General features: G+C 35.3%; 2 protein-coding genes and 2 pseudogenes across 2 annotated transcripts; 2 read left to right on the top strand and 2 right to left on the bottom strand.

The window, feature by feature from the left end:
- Nucleotides 1–1,090: 1,090 nt before the first annotated feature.
- LOC106411379 (protein FAR-RED IMPAIRED RESPONSE 1) lies at nt 1,091–4,798 on the bottom strand. The gene is made up of 8 exons (XM_013852161.3): nt 4,509–4,798; nt 2,187–4,370; nt 2,064–2,117; nt 1,905–1,973; nt 1,761–1,823; nt 1,564–1,632; nt 1,423–1,470; nt 1,091–1,329 (listed from the first exon to the last, which is right to left on the bottom strand). Exons 2-8 carry the CDS (start codon nt 4,302–4,304, stop codon nt 1,276–1,278), a joined length of 2,475 nt encoding a protein of 824 aa, XP_013707615.2. The 5' UTR covers nt 4,305–4,370; nt 4,509–4,798; the 3' UTR covers nt 1,091–1,275.
- Nucleotides 4,799–11,753: 6,955 nt separating this feature from the next.
- On the top strand, nt 11,754–14,537 carry LOC125601529 (annotated as a pseudogene).
- A 3,701-nt stretch (nt 14,538–18,238) lies between these two features.
- On the bottom strand, nt 18,239–19,694 carry LOC125601528 (putative BTB/POZ domain-containing protein At2g40440). The gene is made up of 2 exons (XM_048773649.1): nt 19,554–19,694; nt 18,239–19,172 (listed from the first exon to the last, which is right to left on the bottom strand). The coding sequence occupies exons 1-2, from the start codon at nt 19,692–19,694 to the stop codon at nt 18,672–18,674; spliced, it is 642 nt and encodes a 213-aa protein (XP_048629606.1). The 3' UTR covers nt 18,239–18,671.
- Nucleotides 19,695–20,062: 368 nt separating this feature from the next.
- Nucleotides 20,063–21,400, top strand: LOC125601538 (annotated as a pseudogene).
- The last annotated feature ends 170 nt before the right edge of the window (nt 21,401–21,570 follow it).

Here is a 21,570-nt window from a genome sequence, read left to right as displayed (position 1 = left end):
TGTCAGTTCACAGGTTAATGGCGAGTTTTTGGGCTTTAGGATTTTTAATTAATAGGGTTTCATAAAATCTAAATTTTGCGTAAAAATATAAGTTGGTAGAACCTTTGATAAAATGTTACATGAGGAACATAAGGTAATTCAGATTATATACGACCACTGGACTTACCGGTTCGCCTCAAGGTATGGATATAAAAACATTGCTTATATCTTAATTTGTTTATGAACAATATATACACCCCACTAAAAAGAGTTAAAATAATTTATAAAAATAGAATACTTTCTTCGCACCATTTAATTGTAGACATACTATTAGTCCTCATCAATCATTTTCAGTTCGGGTATTTTGGTTTTTGGTGTTTTGGTTCTAGAAATTTAGGAACCGTTCATGTACTTACATAGTTTGGTTTTATTTCAGTTTGGTTATTTTGTATTTTGGTTTGGTTCAGTAGCAAAATTGGAAACCGACAAATATGCAAACAAATTTTTGGGTCCAATTCAGTTTCAGTTCGATTCTAGTTTTTTGAGTAATTATGGATTTATAGATAAAAATATAATTTGGGGTTTCAGTTTAACTATCGGGTAATTTGGATTGTTCAAATAAAAACATCGGATATTTCGAGTAATTTTTAATATTTTGAATAAAAAATATTCGGTTTAGTCGGCTATTAAGGTAATTTGGTTTATAAATAGCATTTTAGGATATTTGGTTATTTAGAAATTAAATATAATTAATATTTGTAAGTATATAATTTGTATTTTAAAAATTCAGATACCTATTTGGTTCTTGGTTCGGTCTCAAGTTTTTTGGTTCTAGATATGTGATCTACTCGGTTATTTAAAAAAGTTCAATTCAATTTTAGTTTTGGTCCTTTCGGTTTAGTATGATTTGGTTGGTGGTTTCCAGATAAATTACTGAAACTTATACACTAATTTATATAAAAATTCATTAAAAACTGCACTAAAACATAAAGAGAGGGTTTGGCTTGCATCTGTTTGGACAACTGTATTTTTCTTTCTAACAACAAACGGTTTATCTATTACTTAAACTTCAGGAGGTCTGAAAACCATATTGGAATAGAACAACGGACAATGTTGTTAAAAGATGCCCTTCTATTTAATGACATAAAACCAAAATGCTAGGTCGGATACACAACATTTCAGCCATATAATATTCATACATGGTAAGGGATCACATAATATACATAAACCAAACCAAAAGATTTTATTTGTTCTTGTCAATTGCAACTCAGGTCCAATGGAAGATCTGTTGAGTTTCTATAGCTGTCTTGATGAATTACCAGGCAACTGGGCAGATCTCAAATGCTCATCCTGAAAGAAAAGGAAAAAAAACCAAGTGGGTTAAACCACAAAAATAAAAAATTATCATTCCAAGTAAAGCAGCAACTTTCATGGAGCTGAAACCTGTAAATTGTAAGCGAAGTTGGGAGGAGGCCTGAAATCCATTTGACCCTGTAGCAGGAAAAGTAAGAGATCACTCATAAACATTACATGGTTCTAAAATAAATTAAGAGGAGTTTATAAAGTATGGAAGCACAAATGTACCAGCCCTGGCATGGCTTGCTGATTCGTGAAGAAGCTATCCTGCACTGGTGCTATGGAGTTCAGTTGTCCCTGAAATCATAAGAACATAAACATGACAATCTCATTTCACATGAATTTATACTTAGCACATATAGGTAAGGCATCATAGGTGGTGTTTTTCTGATTTCAAGCATTTATGTGTATATATATAAACCCACCAGGCCTTGTATGGTTCGTTGATTTACATAGTAGCCTTCGTGAGGTGGCTCCATTAAATTTAACTATATCCACAGTTATAAACAGGTTTAGTATTAGATGTTGAATTGCTTAGCCAGGTTAAGTAATAATAATAATCAACATACCAATCCTTGAACGTTCTGTTGAGGACCATAGTAACCACTGATGCTCATTCCCTCTGAACTTATATTTTCCTGCACAAAACAATCACAAGAACCAGCAGCAGACTATATGTAAGGCCATCTCCAAGAATGAATAGGAGAAGATCCAGAGAAAGCACAAACCATTGGTTGCAAGCTCGGTTGAGATTCAAGCATTTGGCCAGCCTCTGGTTGTCCCTGCACAAGATCAATTTGAGTATCAAATAACAGGGTTTAGATTTGCAGACAAGTCAATAACAAACCAACCTTTCTTTTCCTAACAACAGTCTTCTTTTTTGTTGCTTTTACACCGGCCAATACATGGTTTTCTTCTTCGTGAGCACCATTATTAAGCTGGCTATTAGACTCAGCGAAGTTGTTTCTAGCATGGTTTAGGTCGACACAATTTTTCAGGGTCTCAACAAGTGTGCGCAATACTATGTTGTAGTTTTCTTCTGAGACACAACCTTCCTCGCTCAATTCAATGGCTCGACAACACAAATCATTATACCGCTGAACTCTGGTCTGTACCTGGTCTGCTCCTCCACTCTTGGCATCTTTTGTCCACCTTTTCAAAATATACCGAGGCGGAACGCTAGCAAAGCCACACATCTGCAGAATCATCAAAGCATGCCGACAGAGAAACCCTTTGTATTCAAACATATGGCAGAAACAGCAGAGTTCTGACTGAGTTTTGCTCCACGTCACAAGGAACTCGTCGTCTTTTTCACAGTCTTGAACTCTGAACGTCACCATGTTTTCGTCTTCTTTTTCCTTTCTAGGATGGCAAGCGACAACCCCCAAGACCTCGACTTGGAATTTCTTGAATATCGTGTGGGTGTAAGTTGCTGCCATTTGCTTCTCCCAGGGAGAGGGAGACTTCAGCGCAGGTTGCTTGTGGCAAGTATCGAAATCCGCAACGGATTCCTCCTCGTACCTATTCTGCAGCATCACACCGTACTGCCTCAAGAACTCTTTCAGCGTTATTTTCTTATGAACGTACTTATCGAAGAAAGAGTTGACACTTTCTGCACGCTGAGATGTCGACATTCCCGCTAGAAACACCTCGCTCATAAAAGTGGGCACCCACTTCTGGCGGTGTTCGTGCAACCACAGCAGCCATTCATCATTCTCAAGTCCGAACTGGCTCACCATTTTCCACCATCTCATATCGAACTGATCACTCGTCCACGATCTGAAGATGCACTTATTGAATTTCCGCAAGAAGTTCTCGTGCCGTTTCATCACATGGGAGAAGTATTCAGGAAGCTTTTCCAACACGTGCCACAACGCAAAGCAATGACGAGTGTTTGGTAACAGCTCCGAAACCGCAGCCATCAAGAGTTTATCTTGGTCAGTGAGAATAACTTTAGGAGCTCGACCACCCATTGCTCGAAGCCATGTTTTTATCAGCCACGCAAATGTCTCCTTAGACTCATCAGCAACCAATCCACAGCCAAGCAGCATAGGCTGGGAATGATGGTTCACCCCAATAAATAAAGCTAGAGGCAACTTATCGTTAAACTTGACATAAGTAGTATCAAAGGATACAACATCATTAAAACTCATGTAGTCATCTCTGCTCTTAGCATCAGCCCAAAACAAATTTCTTAAACGTTGCTCCTCGTTTAAGTCTATGGCATAGAAGAATCTGGGGTTCTCTTTCTTAATACGCTTAAAGTACTCAAGCAGTAGTTGAGAATCTCCTTCTTCCAAAGCCAAACACCGACGACCCTTATCAACCTGACTGGTCTGAAGAAGAAGAAGCCCCTTGTTGTTCTTATTATATCCCCCAGATTGTCTCGACATCTCAACATACATTTTCCTGGTCCGTTCACTAACGGCGTGCAAGATGTCGATATTGTTCTTCTCAGCTAACTTGATGTTCCTCTGAATCCGGAAATGATAGGCAAGAGCAGGTAGAAGCTCGTGGTTGTGTTCTTTTATAAACTCATGAATGATCCATCTCCCATCCGATTTTCTCTTCACGTGCATACTTGCCTTACAATCTGTTTTCTTCACACTCGACCTTCGACCACTGCTACTACCACTCTCAGACTCGGGAGTGGAACCGTATCTAGAACAAGCGAACTTGGCGTCGATGAAATCTTTGGTCTTCTTGGACCGCCTGCTGTTTTTAATGGAGGTAGTGAAGCCCATGGATTTGGCGTAGTCTTGGTAAAACGTATAAGCTGCCTCGTGTGTGTCGAAGTCAATACCATCCCGTGGCTCAACACCAAGATGTCCTCCTGTTCTGAGATCATCAACAACAACTGCTCCTCCGTTGTTATTATTATGAGATTCAACCATATTTGCATCACTCATCTGATTGTTATTACTCTCTTGCAAATCCATCTTCAACTTAGCCACATCTGGATTCACCATAAACCCCCACCCATGAAACAACTAGAGAATCCTCCTCCCAATAGATAACTTTTACATAATTAGCACCTGGAAATGTAAGAACCCAACTTCATAAGTATTTTAAGCATAAAAGATACATACTTTCCTTTAGCTAACACACACACATAGCAATAGGAAAGTGAACAACTTTCAGTAGTAACATGCTCCTGTAATAGACAAGCTTACTTTCATTGGTATTAAGCACAAAAGATACAGACTTTAAGGCAAGAAGAATCCAGGAAATTTCAGGAATTTTTTAAGACTTCCATTTTCTCGGCCACCCAGACGGCGACAAAGGGAGGGAGACACAGAGAGAAGAGGAGAGAGGAGAGCAGAGAAGGCGAGTGGGGAGGCAAAGAAGGCGAGTGAGGAACACAAGGAGCTCGCGTGAAGGAAGAGAGAATTTAGGGTTTCTTTTTGGAATTTTTAGGGATCTCGGGAATGTTTCGTTTCTTACAATCGCCTTTTCCTCACTCCACCCAGCGTTTGTTTCCAACGCGTCTTTTCTTTTTTCATTTCAGCCCCACGCGTCTGGCGTTTTGAGCGCGTCCCTGCGTTTGGATTTTGATGCTCTTCTTTTTCATTCGTCAACTTGACTTTTGACACAGTCAACTCAAAAGTTTTTTTTTTTTGTGACAAAGATTCAAAAGTCCAAAACTACTTCATAGTTAGTTATCTGTTTTTAGCGGTTCCATTTTCACTTGTTTACACTTATCAAATAAGCGACTCCATTTTCAAAGAAAAAAAAACGAAAAATTGAATAGATATGTTGTAGTTTTACTCCTAATTTTTTTTTAATCATCAATATAAACATAAAGACTCAACTCTTGTTCAAAAACGCGGACGGCTAACCACAAAATCGACCGTCTAAGCGCTCGATGTAACAGTACCGTGGCGATTTTGACCAAATCAGGTCAATTACTCGGACAGCGTATAATTGGCCGCCTAAGTCAATTAATCGGATAATTTCCAATTTTTTAGCCGACTTAACCGATTAAATTTTAACTTTTGATATGTTTTGGGTTTTTGACACGCAAAATCTAGAATACAATTTGAGTTACTGAAGAAATAGTTGTATTTATAGACAGCCAGAATTGTCATTTGTGTTCTCCTCACCGATGTGGGAGAAGGTGATTCTGAATTTGTTGAACCAAACTTTGCATCCATGTGAACGATGAAGGATGTTTGCTTCTGAACACTACGTGTGAGGCTGTCAACCTTTGTGTTCTTCGTTTTTGGTACATGAATAATCACGGAGTGATTAAAGCTCTCTCTCGGGATTCAGATATCTTCTAAATAACTTGCGTATGCTGGCCATTTTGCAGGTTCAGAAACCATCTTCACCATTTGGGAACAGTCTGTTGCAAACGTCACATGAAATTGTCATAGATTCTTCATACTTTCCAAAGCCCAGATGAAAGCCTCCAACTCGGCACGTAATGGAGAAAGGCTAACCCTTGTATTTCTCACCCCCATCAAAACATCAAAACCTTCTAAAAGGCTATACCATCCTTGTCCTGAAAAATATCATGAACTTTCCATGATTCATCTGTGAAACAAATCGTCCATGAATCGAAGGCAATGATTATCCACATCGTCCCTGTCAAAAATGTTTCCTCATGTTGTGTAATATGTTGTAAGAGTGATGCATGTGCCTCCAACCATGTTGCAGCTTCCGTTTCGGCAAGCTTAACAATATCTCTAGGATCCACATCTATGTTATTGAAAACATGCTATTTCTAGCTTTCCCAATATACCATAGAATCCATTTAAATTAATGATTATCCATATTTGGTACAACTCTCCAAAACAAGTGATCCATATTTGCGAAAATGGATTGAAGTGGAACAACTTGCGGGTTCGAAGGAATACTCGAGAGAGCCCAAACTTGGATAGACAGAGGACATTCAAAGAATACATGATTCACTGATTCTTCCTCTGCTCCACAACGTGCGTATTGTACATCACCTTGTATCCCTCATGACCGTAAATTCTTCTTTACTAATATGCACCCTGAAAAAAATTTCCACAAAAAAATGCTTGAACTTTGGTGGGTACCGTATTTTCCAACACTGAGCTTTCAAAGTGATTACAGTCGGTCCAAACATGATGGAGACTGTTCCTATATCCAGATAAGCTCTTTCCATCTAATAACCTGATTTGACCGAATATTTACCATTAATTCGGAAATGTCATCCATCTTTATCAGAAATGGGGTGTCGACTTAGAGATATACTCTCTATAATCTTTGCATCATCTGGGTCTATCAGTGCTCTAATAGCCTGGGAATTCCATGTTCATGCATTTGTATTGCTGAGTGAATCCACTATAAGGTCTGGTTGAAGAATTTGGTGATTACTATTTGATGGTCTCGGGCGAGTGGATAGAAGCCACAGATCATTCCACACAGAAATGGAAGATCATGTTCCCACCCTTTTGATTAGTCCTTTGTTAACCAGAGATCTAGCTGACATTGTATTTCGCCATCCATAGGATGGTGAGTATGATCTTATTGGTTCCAGGGGTGATGCGTTCCTTAAATAATGACCTTTAAAAACATTAGAAAATAGAGTATTCGGTTTCTCGATTGAACGCCATACCTATTTTCCCAACATAGACATATTAAAAATCCATTAAACCCTAAACCTCCCTCCTCCTTTTGGAGACAAACCTTATCCCATGATTGTCAATGCATATCTTGCGTACTTTCCCTGGAGCCCACCAGAACTGTGCCACATCACTCGTCAGCTTCTTAATGATTGTCTTTGGGATTCGGTAGCAAGACATTACATTACATGATTCGGTAATGTTGTGACCACTGGCTTGATTATCATCTCCTTCTCTTCTTTTGACAAAAATTTGAAGATCCAACCATTGACTCTATTATTCAATCGATCCTGAATAAAGCTGAAAATCTGTGTCTTTGAACCATCCATATTTTCCGGCAAACCCAAGTAGGACCCCATACCTCCAATATTATGGATTCCTAACAGGTCACTTAATTCTTGACGAGTCGATTCTTTAATCTTGTGGCCAAATTGTATTGAGGATTTCTGAAAGTTTATCAGTTGGCCAGTGACTACTTCATATTCCTCCAGGATCTACACGATAGTCTGACATTCTTTGCTTTGTGCCTTGCAACAGAAAAAGCTGTCGTCCGCAAACAGAAGGTGGGATATTTACGGACATGCTCGTGCCATTTTTATCCCCATCAGTCGCTGTTCTTTTTATGCTTTGTGGATGTTTGCAATTAAAGCTTTTGTATATAAAATGAATAAATAAGGAGAAACTTTTATTATATGGTTAATGTGGTTGTTTAATTTATTTTAATAATTTAAAATTAAAAAATGATAGAGGATACACTAACTTTCATCAAATCTTTATTATTCAATATCATTAATTGTCATATATATTTTAGACACATTATGCAATTCCGTAATTTTTAGTTAAAGAAAGAACGAAGAACATTGATAATTAATTTATAGTTAATTTAATAAAAAGTTTATTATATATTTAGATGGACCAACTTATTTCTCTATGGATTCTAAGAATAATAGTGGTGATGACACATGACTACCTCAAATTGTTGTAATGTTTCTCAAATAATATATAAGAGATATGATGTCTCTCAACTCTTTTCCTACGTGCAGTAAACCACCTCGTCATCATCCTCTGTATGAATATAATCAGATCAATTTTTAGAAAACCTTGAATTCATGTGCACAATACATGCATCATGATTCGATAGGTAAACATGTTTCACAACATTTGTTATTGACAAAGCACACTGTAAAACTATTTCCAATTTTTATGAATCAGCTAAAATTCTCTACACCTTTTGTAAAAACCATGTCAAGAAATCATCATCCTCGCTGTCCACAATGGCATACACATGTGACAAACCTATAATTGGTATCATGTCCACTAGAAGTCAACTACACACCTTTGTATTTCCCATTTAGGTGTGTTCCGTCAATCACAATACATGTCACAGCTTCTTAAAACCACCAATAAGAGTACCAAATGACATAAACGGATACATGAATTGTTCAGCCCCGCTACCATATGTCTCCATCTCTAAATCAGTAACAGTTCCTCGATTTGCAAGCTTTAACATGTAGAGATACTTGGGAAGCTTTATATATGATTCCTATTTTGTACCCCGTATATTGTCCAATGGTTGATCAATTACATGTTAATACTTCATATATGAAGCTGATAGCCTAAGATCGTCAAGTACAAGCCTTTGCAGATCTGTTGATTTTGGCGTATTCAAAAGTTCAACAAACTTAGACTTATAAATAGCCGCAATGACGCGATGTCGCTTTTCCTTTGAATCAGTCTATGGTTTTAATAGGACAACAATGTTCCAATTGAGCTTTCTGAATCTAATAATATCCACACTCCATCATCTAGTGTGCGGTTCACCATTTGTTTGAACTAAAATTAGTTTTTATAACGTAAATAGCTAGAGATATTTGGCAATCTTCTTTACTCCAAAACACCTTTCCAACGTAAACTTTCCCATTCCCTTCATCAACATTAAGGTTTAGAATCTCATCACACTTATATGTTATGTCATCAAACAAAGGGGTAATGTTTAAACTCTCCTCATCCACCTACTCAATTGTCGTGTTTCACTAGCTCTAGCGGCATCTACACTATTGCTTCTACAATTACGCATCCATGAATGTTCATCAGTGTCACATTCAGATTTTGTCTTCCAATTTACTGAACTTGATCCGCCAATGTCCACATATTGTCAAAAGACCTGTTAGTTGTACATCCATATTGCTTAGACATCATCTCCTCCTCGTTGAAAATAACATCTACGGAGTTTGAGCCACCGCAATCATCTCTTATCATAGGCCCCATAACTCCTTGTGATAGCTTTAGGTCTTGACATCTTTCTCATCCACCTCATCAGTCACACTCTCAATGCTATCAAAACATTGGCCTACCTATCTTTGCTTCTAATGTTATATATCACCCATAATTCTCTCTTCGACCTTCTCCATCTATATGGCCAATTCAGCTTTATAAAAGTTCACTACATTGACTCTAGACCCGACAGTGGATAGATACGTTCCCTTAGCTGATTTTCAACCATTATCGAACATCACCCTCCTCAATGTATGTGTAGTGTACCAAACACATCACCATCATAATTATTTGGCATTATCATTGCTACCTCTAGATGCATGTTCAGTCTCACTTTCCGCTATCATCCCACATCCATTCGCCACATATAGCCTTGCAATATTTTTTCATCGCAAACCAGCACCTTCAACAAAAATACAGGGAAAAAGCTGTTTGTTGGCTTCACCAAAGCTAATGTAAATCAAAAATGAGAAAAAATAAAGAGGTGGAAGAAACCTATCTAGAAAAAGTAAATTTTGATTTACTACAAGTCATCATGCCTTTTTTTTTTGAAACAAGTTATATCGTTAACATCATCGATTAGAAAAACTTATTGTATCACTAATTTGACGACCAGTGATGTCCAATAATCCATAAACTTAACATCTACAATATACAATCATGTCACTAATTAGCTTGCTATAATTCAAGGAAATATGCCAATCCATCGCTTTTCTAATGAGTATTTTTCTAAGAAAAAACAGCACCAAAGCTAAAGTACACCTAATCTTCAGATTAACCCAATATATTAAAATGGAGTTTCCAAGTAACTCAATATGAAGTGCTCTCTTTTATAATAGAGATTTATTTTTTCCTTAGATCAATATAACTAACTCTCTTTTATTAAGATAAATAACTTGTGATATTGGAATAGGAGATCATTCATAAACGATAAATAACTTTGTAATTGTATGTATATACATTTTTTATGTAGGAGATTTTTGTTCTATGCTAATGTCTAAAGTAACCTTCAAAAAGTACATAGGAAACCGATGAATTCATTGTCTTTATCTCTTCCATTTTTTCTGCTTGGCTTTATAGTTAAATTGATCAGCTATAAAAGTGTTAAAAGAGATAGATATAAAACGGTGGTGAAAGACGGCTAAGAATCAGGCAATTGACATGTTCTCACTAGCTTCGCCATGTCTATTAAAATATTTTAAAAAGAGTCTTTCTAAAGTGGGTTGTGCATATAAATTCACGAAGATGTCTTGCACATCTAAAAAACCTTCTTAGATATACATATAAGTCACATTCATGAAGTCTACTTACACATTTGTGAATGCATTTCTGAATATGGAGAAAATATTAAAATTCAAGAAAATATTATATATGTTAATGAAGGTATTTTTAACATTTTTAAAGAAAAAATGTTTGAAAAAAAATTCTAAATAAAATTTTTGGAAAAATGAAAATAAAATTACATTTTTTTTCTAAAACAAAAGTATTTTATTTAAATATTTATTTATTTTTATGTATTTTAGAAAAGAGATATAATTTCAGTTATATGATTTGATCAATTTGATTTTTATATGTTAATTTTGGAAGAAACATTTGTTGTATGGCTTCTAAAACAAAAGTATTTTATTTTTTCCTTAGATCAATATAACTAAGTCTCTTTTATTTAGATAAATAACTTGTGATATTGGAATAGAAGATCATTCATTAACGATAAATAACATTGTAATTATATGTATATACATTTTTTATGTAGGAAATTTTTGCTCTACGCTAATGTCTAAAGTAACCTTAAAAAAGTACATAGGAAACCGATGAACTCATTGTCTTTATCTCTTCCATTTTTTCTTCTTGGTTTTATAGTTAAATTGATCAACTATAAAATTATTGAAAGAGATAGATATAAAACGGTGGTGAAAGACGGCTAAGAATCAGACAATTGACACATGTTCTCACTAGTTTCGCCATGTCTATTAAAAGATTTGAAAAAGAGTCTCTTTAAAGTGGGTGTATGTGCATATAATTTCAGGAAGATGTCTTGCACATCTAAAAAACCTTCTTAGATATACATATAAGTTACATTCATGAAGTCTACTTACACATTTGTAAATGCATTTCTGAATCTGGAGAAAAATATTTAAATTCAAGAAAATATCGTATATGTTAATGAAGATCTTTTAAACTTTTTCAAAGAAAAAATGTTTCCGAAAAAATGTTTGAAACAAATTTATAAATAAAATTTTTGGAAAAATGCAAAAAAAAAATACATTTTTTTTAAAACAAAAGTATTTTATTTAAATCTTTATTTATTTTTAGAAAAGAGATATAATTTCATTTATATGACAATTTGACTTTTATATGTTAATTTTGAAGTGAAGTGAAGTGTTTGTATCTTAACCACACATATTTTTATTATCTTTTGTCATCTATTATTTTTTTGGCTTTATAGTTACTTTTCAATTACGTTTTAACTACGCATTAATAAAACATTGGTTATCTTATACAATAAAGCTGAGTTTTCTCTCACCTCAGCCCTCCACATCAGCACATAGCATGGGGCTTTTTTTGACACGTGGCGCAATACCAAAGCTTTTGGGATTTTTTCTGTTTTCGGTTCTCCAATTAAAGCGTATGAGAACTAGGCTTTTCGTACGATAGATAGGTTTGGCCCAAACCTTGAGCCCGTTAAGAGACTTATTCAGTATTAGGTATCAGGGTTCGTCCGTTCGTCGTCGTCTTCCTCTTTGACCTGCCACCTCCATGATGTAATTCACAGACTTTAAGCGTCGATCCTAACTCTGTAACTTGGTAGTTATGCCCCACCCTCTTGACAAAGCCACAGCCGATGGACACAACGTGGACCGTGGCTTGAAGGCCATTGGGTTTACCGATCAAAGAGAGACGCCATCTTTTGAAGCAAATCCACTTGACTTCCTCTCCACAAAGCTATCGTATGGATGGATGCTCGCACCAGTTCCAGCTGCAGGTACATACATACATAATCTCTCTCTCTCTCTCTCTTTCTTGCTTTGTTTTCTTAAATCATTTGTCATAAAAAAAATCCTCTGTTCTTAGGGACTTCATTTTTGATGAATTTTTTTTTGGATGATACTCACAGGAGACTAGAGAAGGAACTATCAGGAGGAAGATCCCATTTTGTTGAGTCTTGTGCATTGCCTATAAGCACATACTTCTCTGCCATGAAGCTTCTCTGGCTAATGGAGAACGTACATGCTGTTAAAGACGCTATCAAGAAAGGATATGCCATCTTTGGCACAATCGACACATGGCTGATCTGGAACATGACCGGCGGTGTGAATGGAGGTCTACACGTCACTGAGTCACCAACACTTCTCGTGCAATGCTCATGAACCTCAAAACCCTGAGCTGTGACGAAGACACTCTCAAGATTCTAGGCATTCCCGCTGAAATCTTACCAAGATTGTAAACAACTCGGAGGTCATTGGAAAAATCTGCAAAGACTGGCCCATTCCTGGTATCAAGATCGCTGGATGTCTTGGCGACCAGCACACTGCAATGTTAGGACAAGCTTGCAAAAAAGGTGAGGCTAAGAGTACCTACGACACTGGCCCTTTCATTCTTCTCAACACAGGAGAAGTTCCCATCAAGTCAGGTCATGGACTTCTAACCACACTGTCTTACTAGCTTGGGCCTCAAGCACAAACAAATTATGATCTTGAGGGTTCCATTGCTATAGCTGGAGCTGCTGTTCAGTGGCTAAGAGACAGCCTTGGGATTATTAAGAGTGCCAGTGAAATTGAAGATTTGGCGGCTATGGTAGAAACAACCGGAGGAGTGTACTTTGTGCCAGCATTCAACGGTTTGTTTGCTTGGAGAGAAGACGCTCGTGGTGTCTGCATTGGAATCACGAGATTCACATACAAGTCTCACATTGCAAGGGCTGTGCTGGAGAGCATGTGTTTCCAAGTGAAAGATGTGCTAGACTCCCTAAATAACGAGAAAGCGGAGTTCTTGCTTAGAGTTGATGGTGGCGCCACTGCCAACAACCTTCTTATGCAGATTCAGGTAATGACTTATCCTCTTCTTCTCACGTATGAATCTTGATGATGTGTTGTTTATTTTGTAACATTACTCTCATTTGTCCTTTTGAAACATGGGCAGGCTGATTTGATGGGAACTCCGGTGGTGAGGCCAGTGGTCATAGAGACAACGGCACTAGGAGCAGCGTACGCATTATATTTCTTTCTAAAGATGCTAGAGAAGACAGACGTTCCAACGAAAGAAGATAATATAGTTTACAAAGAGATTTTGAAGAACCTTTGCGAAGCCTAGGCGAAATTTAATATAGTGAATTTTTACTCCTAAGTGTACGACTCATGTTGCTTTCTAACTTACATAATAAATTATAAGGCTCCCCTGTTTCTAGCACTCTCGATATGTGTTTGCAGCTTAAACAAATGGATCGTGGAACTAATCTCAAGCACACTTCCATTATCTGAGAGATCTTAATAATGCGGAGCTGTCATCATCTCTACACATACTATGTATGGTTAACTGAGATGGGAGTTTTAAAATTTTATAATTAAATACAGAAAAATATACTCTATGAGAAATCACGGCTGACTTACTCAACAACAAAATTTCAAAAATCAAACGCCCACCTTTGACTTACGAAATCAGTTTTGTCCTCTCAGCATCTCTAACCTCAAACTTCTCATTATCCCATGCACGATTGAAAGAGGAAACATATACGACAAAGAGGCTGTAAAAAAGGAGGGGAGCTCATTGGGTTGACATTCTTAAATTGATTAATAGGCACACCTTCAAATATTTCTCCTTCTTTTGATTATGAGACTAAACTCTTTGATTAATAGGAGTTAGTGATGCTGCTCCAAATCAGCCTGGCCTCACCACGCATTGCATAGCTTCAGAGCTGGACTGGCAGTTGGATTCTAGCAGCTGTACTTTTTGGCTTTTGCTAATAATTTTGGAAACAAATTGTTTTCCATAGTTCTAAAATCTATTCTTTCTCACAACTTCATACTCACGTATTAAAATGGATCGAATGTATCCTTCATATACGACTACCACTAACTTCTATCAAATGGATCAAATGTATCATCTTTATACTATTACCACTAACTTCTATCAAATGAATCAAACAAACCTTTTTCAACTTATTAAATTAATAAATATACGAACCCGGCGCGTAGCGCCGGAATACTCCTAGTTTGGTCAATAAAAAAATGTCATAGCAAAGTATCTCAATGCTCTATTACGTAATGCACTCTTGATTAACATTACTTGTACTAGATGAGTCCCCGCGTAGATACGCGGATTTTTCTTTTAAAACTTATTTCTCCTAACTTTATCTCATTTCACGTTTATCTAACCATATCCACGGTTTATATATATTCTTAAAAATATATGATCAATTTTGAGAACTGTTGATTATAGTACTTACCTGAAACTATTGGGGATGATTGGTAAATCCTGTGGCTTTTACTTTTTTGGCTTTAGAATAATAGATGTAGATTTTATTATTGTAGCTGTAGATTAATTATTTTCAGAGCACTAAATATAAAGCTCTAGAAAAATTAATTTCCAAAGCTATTTTGTTTCCTATTTTAGTATGTACGGTTGAAGCTTTAATTTTTTTCTTAAAGCATGATTGGTAAACTAAAGTAGATGTAGAAAAAAAAATGAGTTGTGGAAAACACTCACAGCACTTACCAATCACCCCCATTGTTTTTTTCTATTTGATTTAAAACTAATTTTTTTTCAGCGATGTTAAACTAAATAGTTATAAAGAAAAACTAAATCCCTTTTTTATTATTTGAGGAGCATTGGTTAAAGCTAACATTTGCTTCATGTGTGCAATTTCCTACGTATCATCACCACAAGTTCTCTCACCTCATTCTTTTCAAAACCCATTCTTAACTAGACTAATTACAAAAAAAAATGCCACTGGTCATTAGATTATAGTATAAGCTTCTCGAGTATTGGTAACAACATAATAAGCTTTGCAACGCTTATAATGCGTTTATTTTTAAAAACTTCCATCTTTAAATACGGAAATATTTTATTACCATATAAAGAGATTCTTTATGGTTATAATTCATCATATAGCATGACTACATATATATTTTTTAATCATTCATAAATTTGTATTGTAGACGTATGGTGATAATTCACATTATAGGTTCATACGGTTAATTAGATTTTAATATTTTTCATATGGGATTTTATAATCTATTAAAGTTCTTTATATTATGTTCTTTGCACTTGGTATTGGTTCTTTTCATGGCAACTTCAACGATCCAATTTATCAAAAAAAAAAACAAATTCAACGATCCAACATATTATATTTTATAACCCAGGATTGCAGTTTCATATCTCATCCTTTGCACGTTATAACAATGTTTATCATTATATTTTCAAAAGCTAATAATAGTTTCAAAGAACATAATATTATATTGCAGTTTCATATCTCATCATTTTGCGATCATCCCTTTTTTATTATTTGAGGAGCATTAAAAATAAATAACTTTTAGTTCATGAGTTTATTACAAGCGTGCCATTTCTTACGTGGCAACTCCACAAGCTCTATCACCTATTCTATTTAAAACCCCTTTGTTAGCTAGAGTAATTACACAACATACCATTGATCAAAACATTATAATTACCTTAGTTTTGTCTACATTTGTCACATATATACACGTTGATACGTATTACATCAAACCTTATCATTTATTTCTTGCGTTAGTTACCTTAACCGAAGTTCTACGTATTACATCAAAGATTTTAAAATTATGTTAATTACCTTGAATGAAGTTTTTTCATTAATTTGTTTCAATACAAAAACATTACTGACATACGTAGTGGTCTAATTTTTTTATTCAAAATGAATATGTGCGATTATCAATCAAAGTTTGTTTTCTGAAAAATCCTAAAAAGTATTTGATGATCAATATGTGCTCAAGTTATTGATTTTCTTAAAAATGCGAAAAAATTGTTCTCTTAAAAATATATCAAGAGGAAAACTTTATTTTCTTAAAATAGTGAAACCGAAGAACCATGCATATGTCCTATACTTGCCCCGTTTCATTAAATTGTTAGATGATCCCCGCCTTGCGATTGTAGAAACTAACGTGCAATACGATTTTCTGGCATACAATTATAAAAACTTACCTTAGGTGATCTATCCTAATTAAGATTTTAACGCCAGCTTGCATAATGCAAATAATGGCAGAGCAAATTTCCTATGATTCAAACGTGATTTGCAAGGACGAAACTGATTGATGATTGGGAAAAAAGAAACTTCTAATAACTTTGATATATTTTTAAATTACAAATTTGGTTAATTGATGGTAGTAATATGTGATTTGCGAGGACTTGACTTTTCTATATAAGGAACGTAGATTAAGGTTCAAATTATTGTAATCAATTAATAATCGTTAACTTTCTTGAATTTGTTTAATTACGATTGATAAAAAGAAGTTTGCATTAATTATTTACAATATTAAAGTAATTCTCAACTAAGATTAGAGCGTAAGTTATGTGTAATATTTGATTTAGTTACGGCCATTGTTTTGAATCCATATGACCACACGGCGATTCCTTTTTAGTATAAATATACTGCTTCTATAATTCAGAAAACTCACCACACCTTTCTTCTCGACTTTGCTCATATCAAAACATTATCTCAAGCAATCAAATGGTTGGCTTTAACTCTGTTTCCGATTTGAAACCATTCAAGATATTGTTTCTTTTATATTTTATTAGTCTATTGCTTATGTTTCGTTTTATTTTATATTTATAATTTATTTTATGCAAACAAATATACAATTTTTAAACAAAAATTTCGCAGCTTAATTTAGATTGACATACTAAATTTCGTCTAACCCTTACTTTATAATAAATAGTATTTCTTGCTATGACTTTAACTTTTATTATGTCTACAAATTAAAAATGATAATATTTTGAAATCTATTTACTCCTTGCAGGGTGCGGATTATCACCTAGTTGTTATTTAATAAGGATAAGAAACCTGTATTCTAATTTCCCCAACATTTTCTTTCATAATGAACCACTGCTTTTAGTTTAGTTAGCCAAAAAAAATAAAATTTATTCAGTTAAGTAAATAAAAAGCTCTTCTGATCACTGACCTCCTAGGGAATAACTTCTCTCTCTTTGCAAACAATGGCTCTTGGACTTTTCATTCGCCCAAAAAGTTCGGCTCATGAAAATAGTTATTGAATTCTTCTTATTTCGTGGAATTAAATAATATTTTAACTTGTTTCTAAATTTAAACCACGAAAATAAATTCAACTTGGGGTAGGATACTTATGATTTATGAACAAACTTCTTTTGCTAGTGCCATCTTTTCGGTGTGGATATTTCCATACATAATAGACTTTAGTCATGTATAGTGGATATATTTTGAGTAAATATTTTGAATGTCACTTCATACTCTTCTACGTTTTGAAGAGGCTTTGCAGATATGTATATTACAGTAGTATGTATATCACCATGAATGAACACATGACCACAAGTCTAACCCCACCAAACCACAGTCAGCTGCCTTGTCTCTAGTCTCAACGATTATTGAAATATTTGTACAGCTTAGTTCCACCAGAACACCTACAAAATATCCAATATGGAACCATTTTTAAAAAACTGAGCAATTAATTCACTGAATTTACATGTTACCATATAATTACAATTTACAACATGGTATTCTTAAACCTAATTCCCAGTTAGAGTGCTTCATGTACAAGCCTGTTTTACTAATTAGAATCAAATATCTGACATGGAATCGAACCAAATAATATACAAACTCAATTGGTTAGTTTTTCCATATCTTGACCACCCAAACTATGTAGAACTCAGTTCTTTGAGAAAGATACAAGAAGTCACTTATTGATTCCAATCTAACATAGCTGAACCAGGTTTAAAATATATATATATATATATATATTTTTTTTTTTAAGGTGAGGTGTCAGGCAGGGGGTGCTGACGTGTCAGACCCTGGTGAGGTCTCCAGTGAATCATTATATAATAGATTACTTCAATCTAGTCGTAAATCAAAACTGACCACAAAATAGGACCAAAGAAAACTCTAGACACACAATCTTATTTAAGTAAATACAAATAATATGATTTGGCATATTGAGCTCATTAAAAACAGATCAATCGCATTTCAGGCGATTATTGGGAAAATAAAGACGTCGCGTGTGCAATCATGTTAACAGTCTTCTTTTCTTTTTCTTGACATGTAACCGTGATTCCTACTGTGGTAACGAAAGACTTCATCTGCAGTAAACAGTGGCGGACGTAGTAAGACCCGTACAGGCGGATGTGCCCCCATCTAATTATTCAATTTCTTTGAGTAATTAAGCTTAATCAATGACAGTGCCCCCTATTGAATTATAAAATATAGTAAAAAATGTTATGTGCCCCCGATTAAATCCAGTTCTAGATCAGCCCCTAACAGTAAAAACAGTCGCTACCACAGTTTCTACAAGCCTTGAAGTAACTGTTGCTTGTCTTCGAAACAGAAGCCTTCATTATCTCCCAGGCAAGATTTGGGTTACTGGCTACGAATAATTTGAAGACCTCCGAGCTAGCTATGGTAGATATATTCTTTTTGACATAACTGAAAGCGGCTTCATTGAGGCCATTGTCGAAAGGTATCTGAGCAAGCTCAAGGAAGTCAAGAGCATTCGAAATATCCAGAGAAGATATCATTTCGTTTCTGCACAGATCACGTAGATGAGGGATTTCGTATTTGTCAGCGGCAAGATAGAGTGACCGAACATGCTGCTTAGCTTTCGGAGAAAGCATAGTACCATCACTATACATAAATTCAACAAAAGTTTCTAACTCTTCTTTTTTCATCTCTGATAGAGTGACTGTCTCGACCTGCTCAGCCAAAGTCTTAACCTCGTCCGATTCCAGCATCTTCTTAAATACCTCCGATCTTGATGCCTATTCGAAATCCAAACATATATAAGGGCCACTCACTAACCAGTAAACATAAACATTTCTAGTATTGATTCCTAGATCAGATAATAGTGAGTAAGAGCATCTCCAACCCACCTCTATTTCCACCTCTATAATAGCATTTAGAGGCAAAACTACTCCAACCCATCTCTATTTTTGCCTCTAAAATAGAGATTGCTATTTTCTCTTCTATTTATAGAGGAAGAAATAACATTCCTCTATATTTTGCTCTATATGTAGAGATCTCTATTTTAGAAAAATACATTGGAGTAAAATCCACCTCTATTATAGAGTTCCTCTATTTTAGAGGTAAAAATAGAGAAATACATTTGAGATGGTCTAAGAGATCAGAGATAAGAATGAGACCAGAATAAGTTTGTGGACGGATATAGCTGAATCGTCATCGTTGTCCACACCCGCCTTGAGCCGTACGTCAACTTGCCATTGTTCTTCCAAGACCTTTGCAAATCCACCCGAGAATATCTGTTGGTTGGTTTGAGTTGCCATAGTTATAAGGTAACATGATTTTATTTCTAGTAAACTATAGTGGCTTATATAGAGAGATCCCAAAGACAACCGTCCAACTTCTTAATTCTTACGTTTTGGAAATTGAAGGAGAAGCATTTATATTTAGTCAATTAGTACAGTGGAAATCCTGGTGCACAAAAAAAGAGGACAGTGGAAATCCAAAGGTCTGGTTGCACTCAACGGGCTACTCTCTTGGGAAATGAACCGTTGTCTTGTCTATCTTGGCCTATGTAAAATTTTGCAATTGCGGAAGCTATTTTCGAGCTCCAACATGTTTAATCTAACTTTGTGTTATGAATCTTCCCATAAACATGCGAGTGTCTTACTGAAGATTGTGAAACAGAGACATGGTCGATTCTAAGAGTAAGAAGATTATAAACAATTTGGCAAGAGTCAAATGAATACTTTTTACATATTTGGAGGTCAATATTTATGTAAATTATTTATGTCAATAGATTTTTTTTAATTTTAGGAGGTTACAGAATAATGTTTCACATGTCTATGTTCCGGACTAGTAGGAGATACTTAATTAGGACATTTCTAATCTCATTTTATATTTCACTCTAAAATAGAGTGTAGATTAAAATTGATCTAACATACTCTATTTTTAACTTTATAATAGAGTAAAAAATAGATTTACTTTATATATAGAGTAATTTATTTATTTTTGTTTATCACTCTATTTTTTATTCTATTTAAAGAAAAAATAAAGTAAATCATTGGACTTGGGCTAATAAGCTTTTATGATATTTTGTATTTCTTTATTGATAAAAACAAGTATGAAAATCAAACAATTAATAATTCACGGTTTAAGAAATTTGATGATGTAGATGTGATATGCTATGTGTAGTTCGACAACAAGTGACTGCTGCATCACGGGCAAGTGGTTTCACCCATGATCACAAAACTGCTTAGACGATACAATCTTGACACAAACCGTCAGTCTGTTATCCGGGTTGAACCATAAACACCCAAACATGGCAGCCGCATTGCAAGCGTACCCATGGATGATGACTGGAACAGGAAACCCACCAGCAGCCATGGATGTTAAGAGACCGCTAGATGTTGCATCACTGAAGGAGTTAGAGCGTTATGGAGAAATCTTCGTTCAGGTCTTATTAGAGATTGTCTTTACGGAGGAGTGTTCTTCGGAACATGGCGGTTTCTTCACGAGGCAATGATCGGTTGGAAAGCAGTCGGAATGAATCCTCTCCCCAGGTAATTTTAAACTACTAGTTTTATCAATTAAGTGTACTGATTGTTTAATGATTGTTGAGTTTCAGTTCTGAAGAAGTCGGACCTTTATTAGCATTGCCACTGGGTTTTCTGGTGCCATTGCAGCTGCAGCATCTCACAGCTTTGACACAGCAAAAACACGTGCTCAGTGTGTAATATTGCCAAAGCTAAAAAAAAAAGAATATGTTTTTTTGGTTGGTTATCATACAAGAAATATGAAAACTCATTTAGTTTGGTTTCTGTTGATTTCACGGTATATAGCAAACGAGAGGAAGTTTCTGAAATGGAATAAACCAGGAAAGAGATTAGAGAGATGGACAGGTATCCTTCCTACAAACAGAACTCTCTTGTTCAGAGGGATTGGGACAAGGATGGCTCGAAGCTCTGTTGCATCCACTGTTATCGTTGGATGCTATTACTTAGCTGTCGATTTATTGGTTCCAAAGTGAAAAACAACAGATATCATACACTGTCTGCAAATCTGTCTTGAATTGAATCAAACATTTCAACTTTGCTACTTTGTAATGAGAAACATTCCTGAACAATTAAATAACTACAGACTAATTGGTTGTACTTTTTTTTTTTTGGCAAAATCAGGACTCTCTTCAGCCCTAACAGA

Source organism: Brassica napus, unplaced genomic scaffold (assembly GCF_020379485.1).
Source record: "Brassica napus cultivar Da-Ae unplaced genomic scaffold, Da-Ae ScsIHWf_259;HRSCAF=431, whole genome shotgun sequence".
In the NCBI taxonomy this organism is placed as follows: Eukaryota; Viridiplantae; Streptophyta; class Magnoliopsida; order Brassicales; family Brassicaceae; genus Brassica; species Brassica napus.
This window is presented reverse-complemented; position numbering and strand designations above follow the sequence as displayed.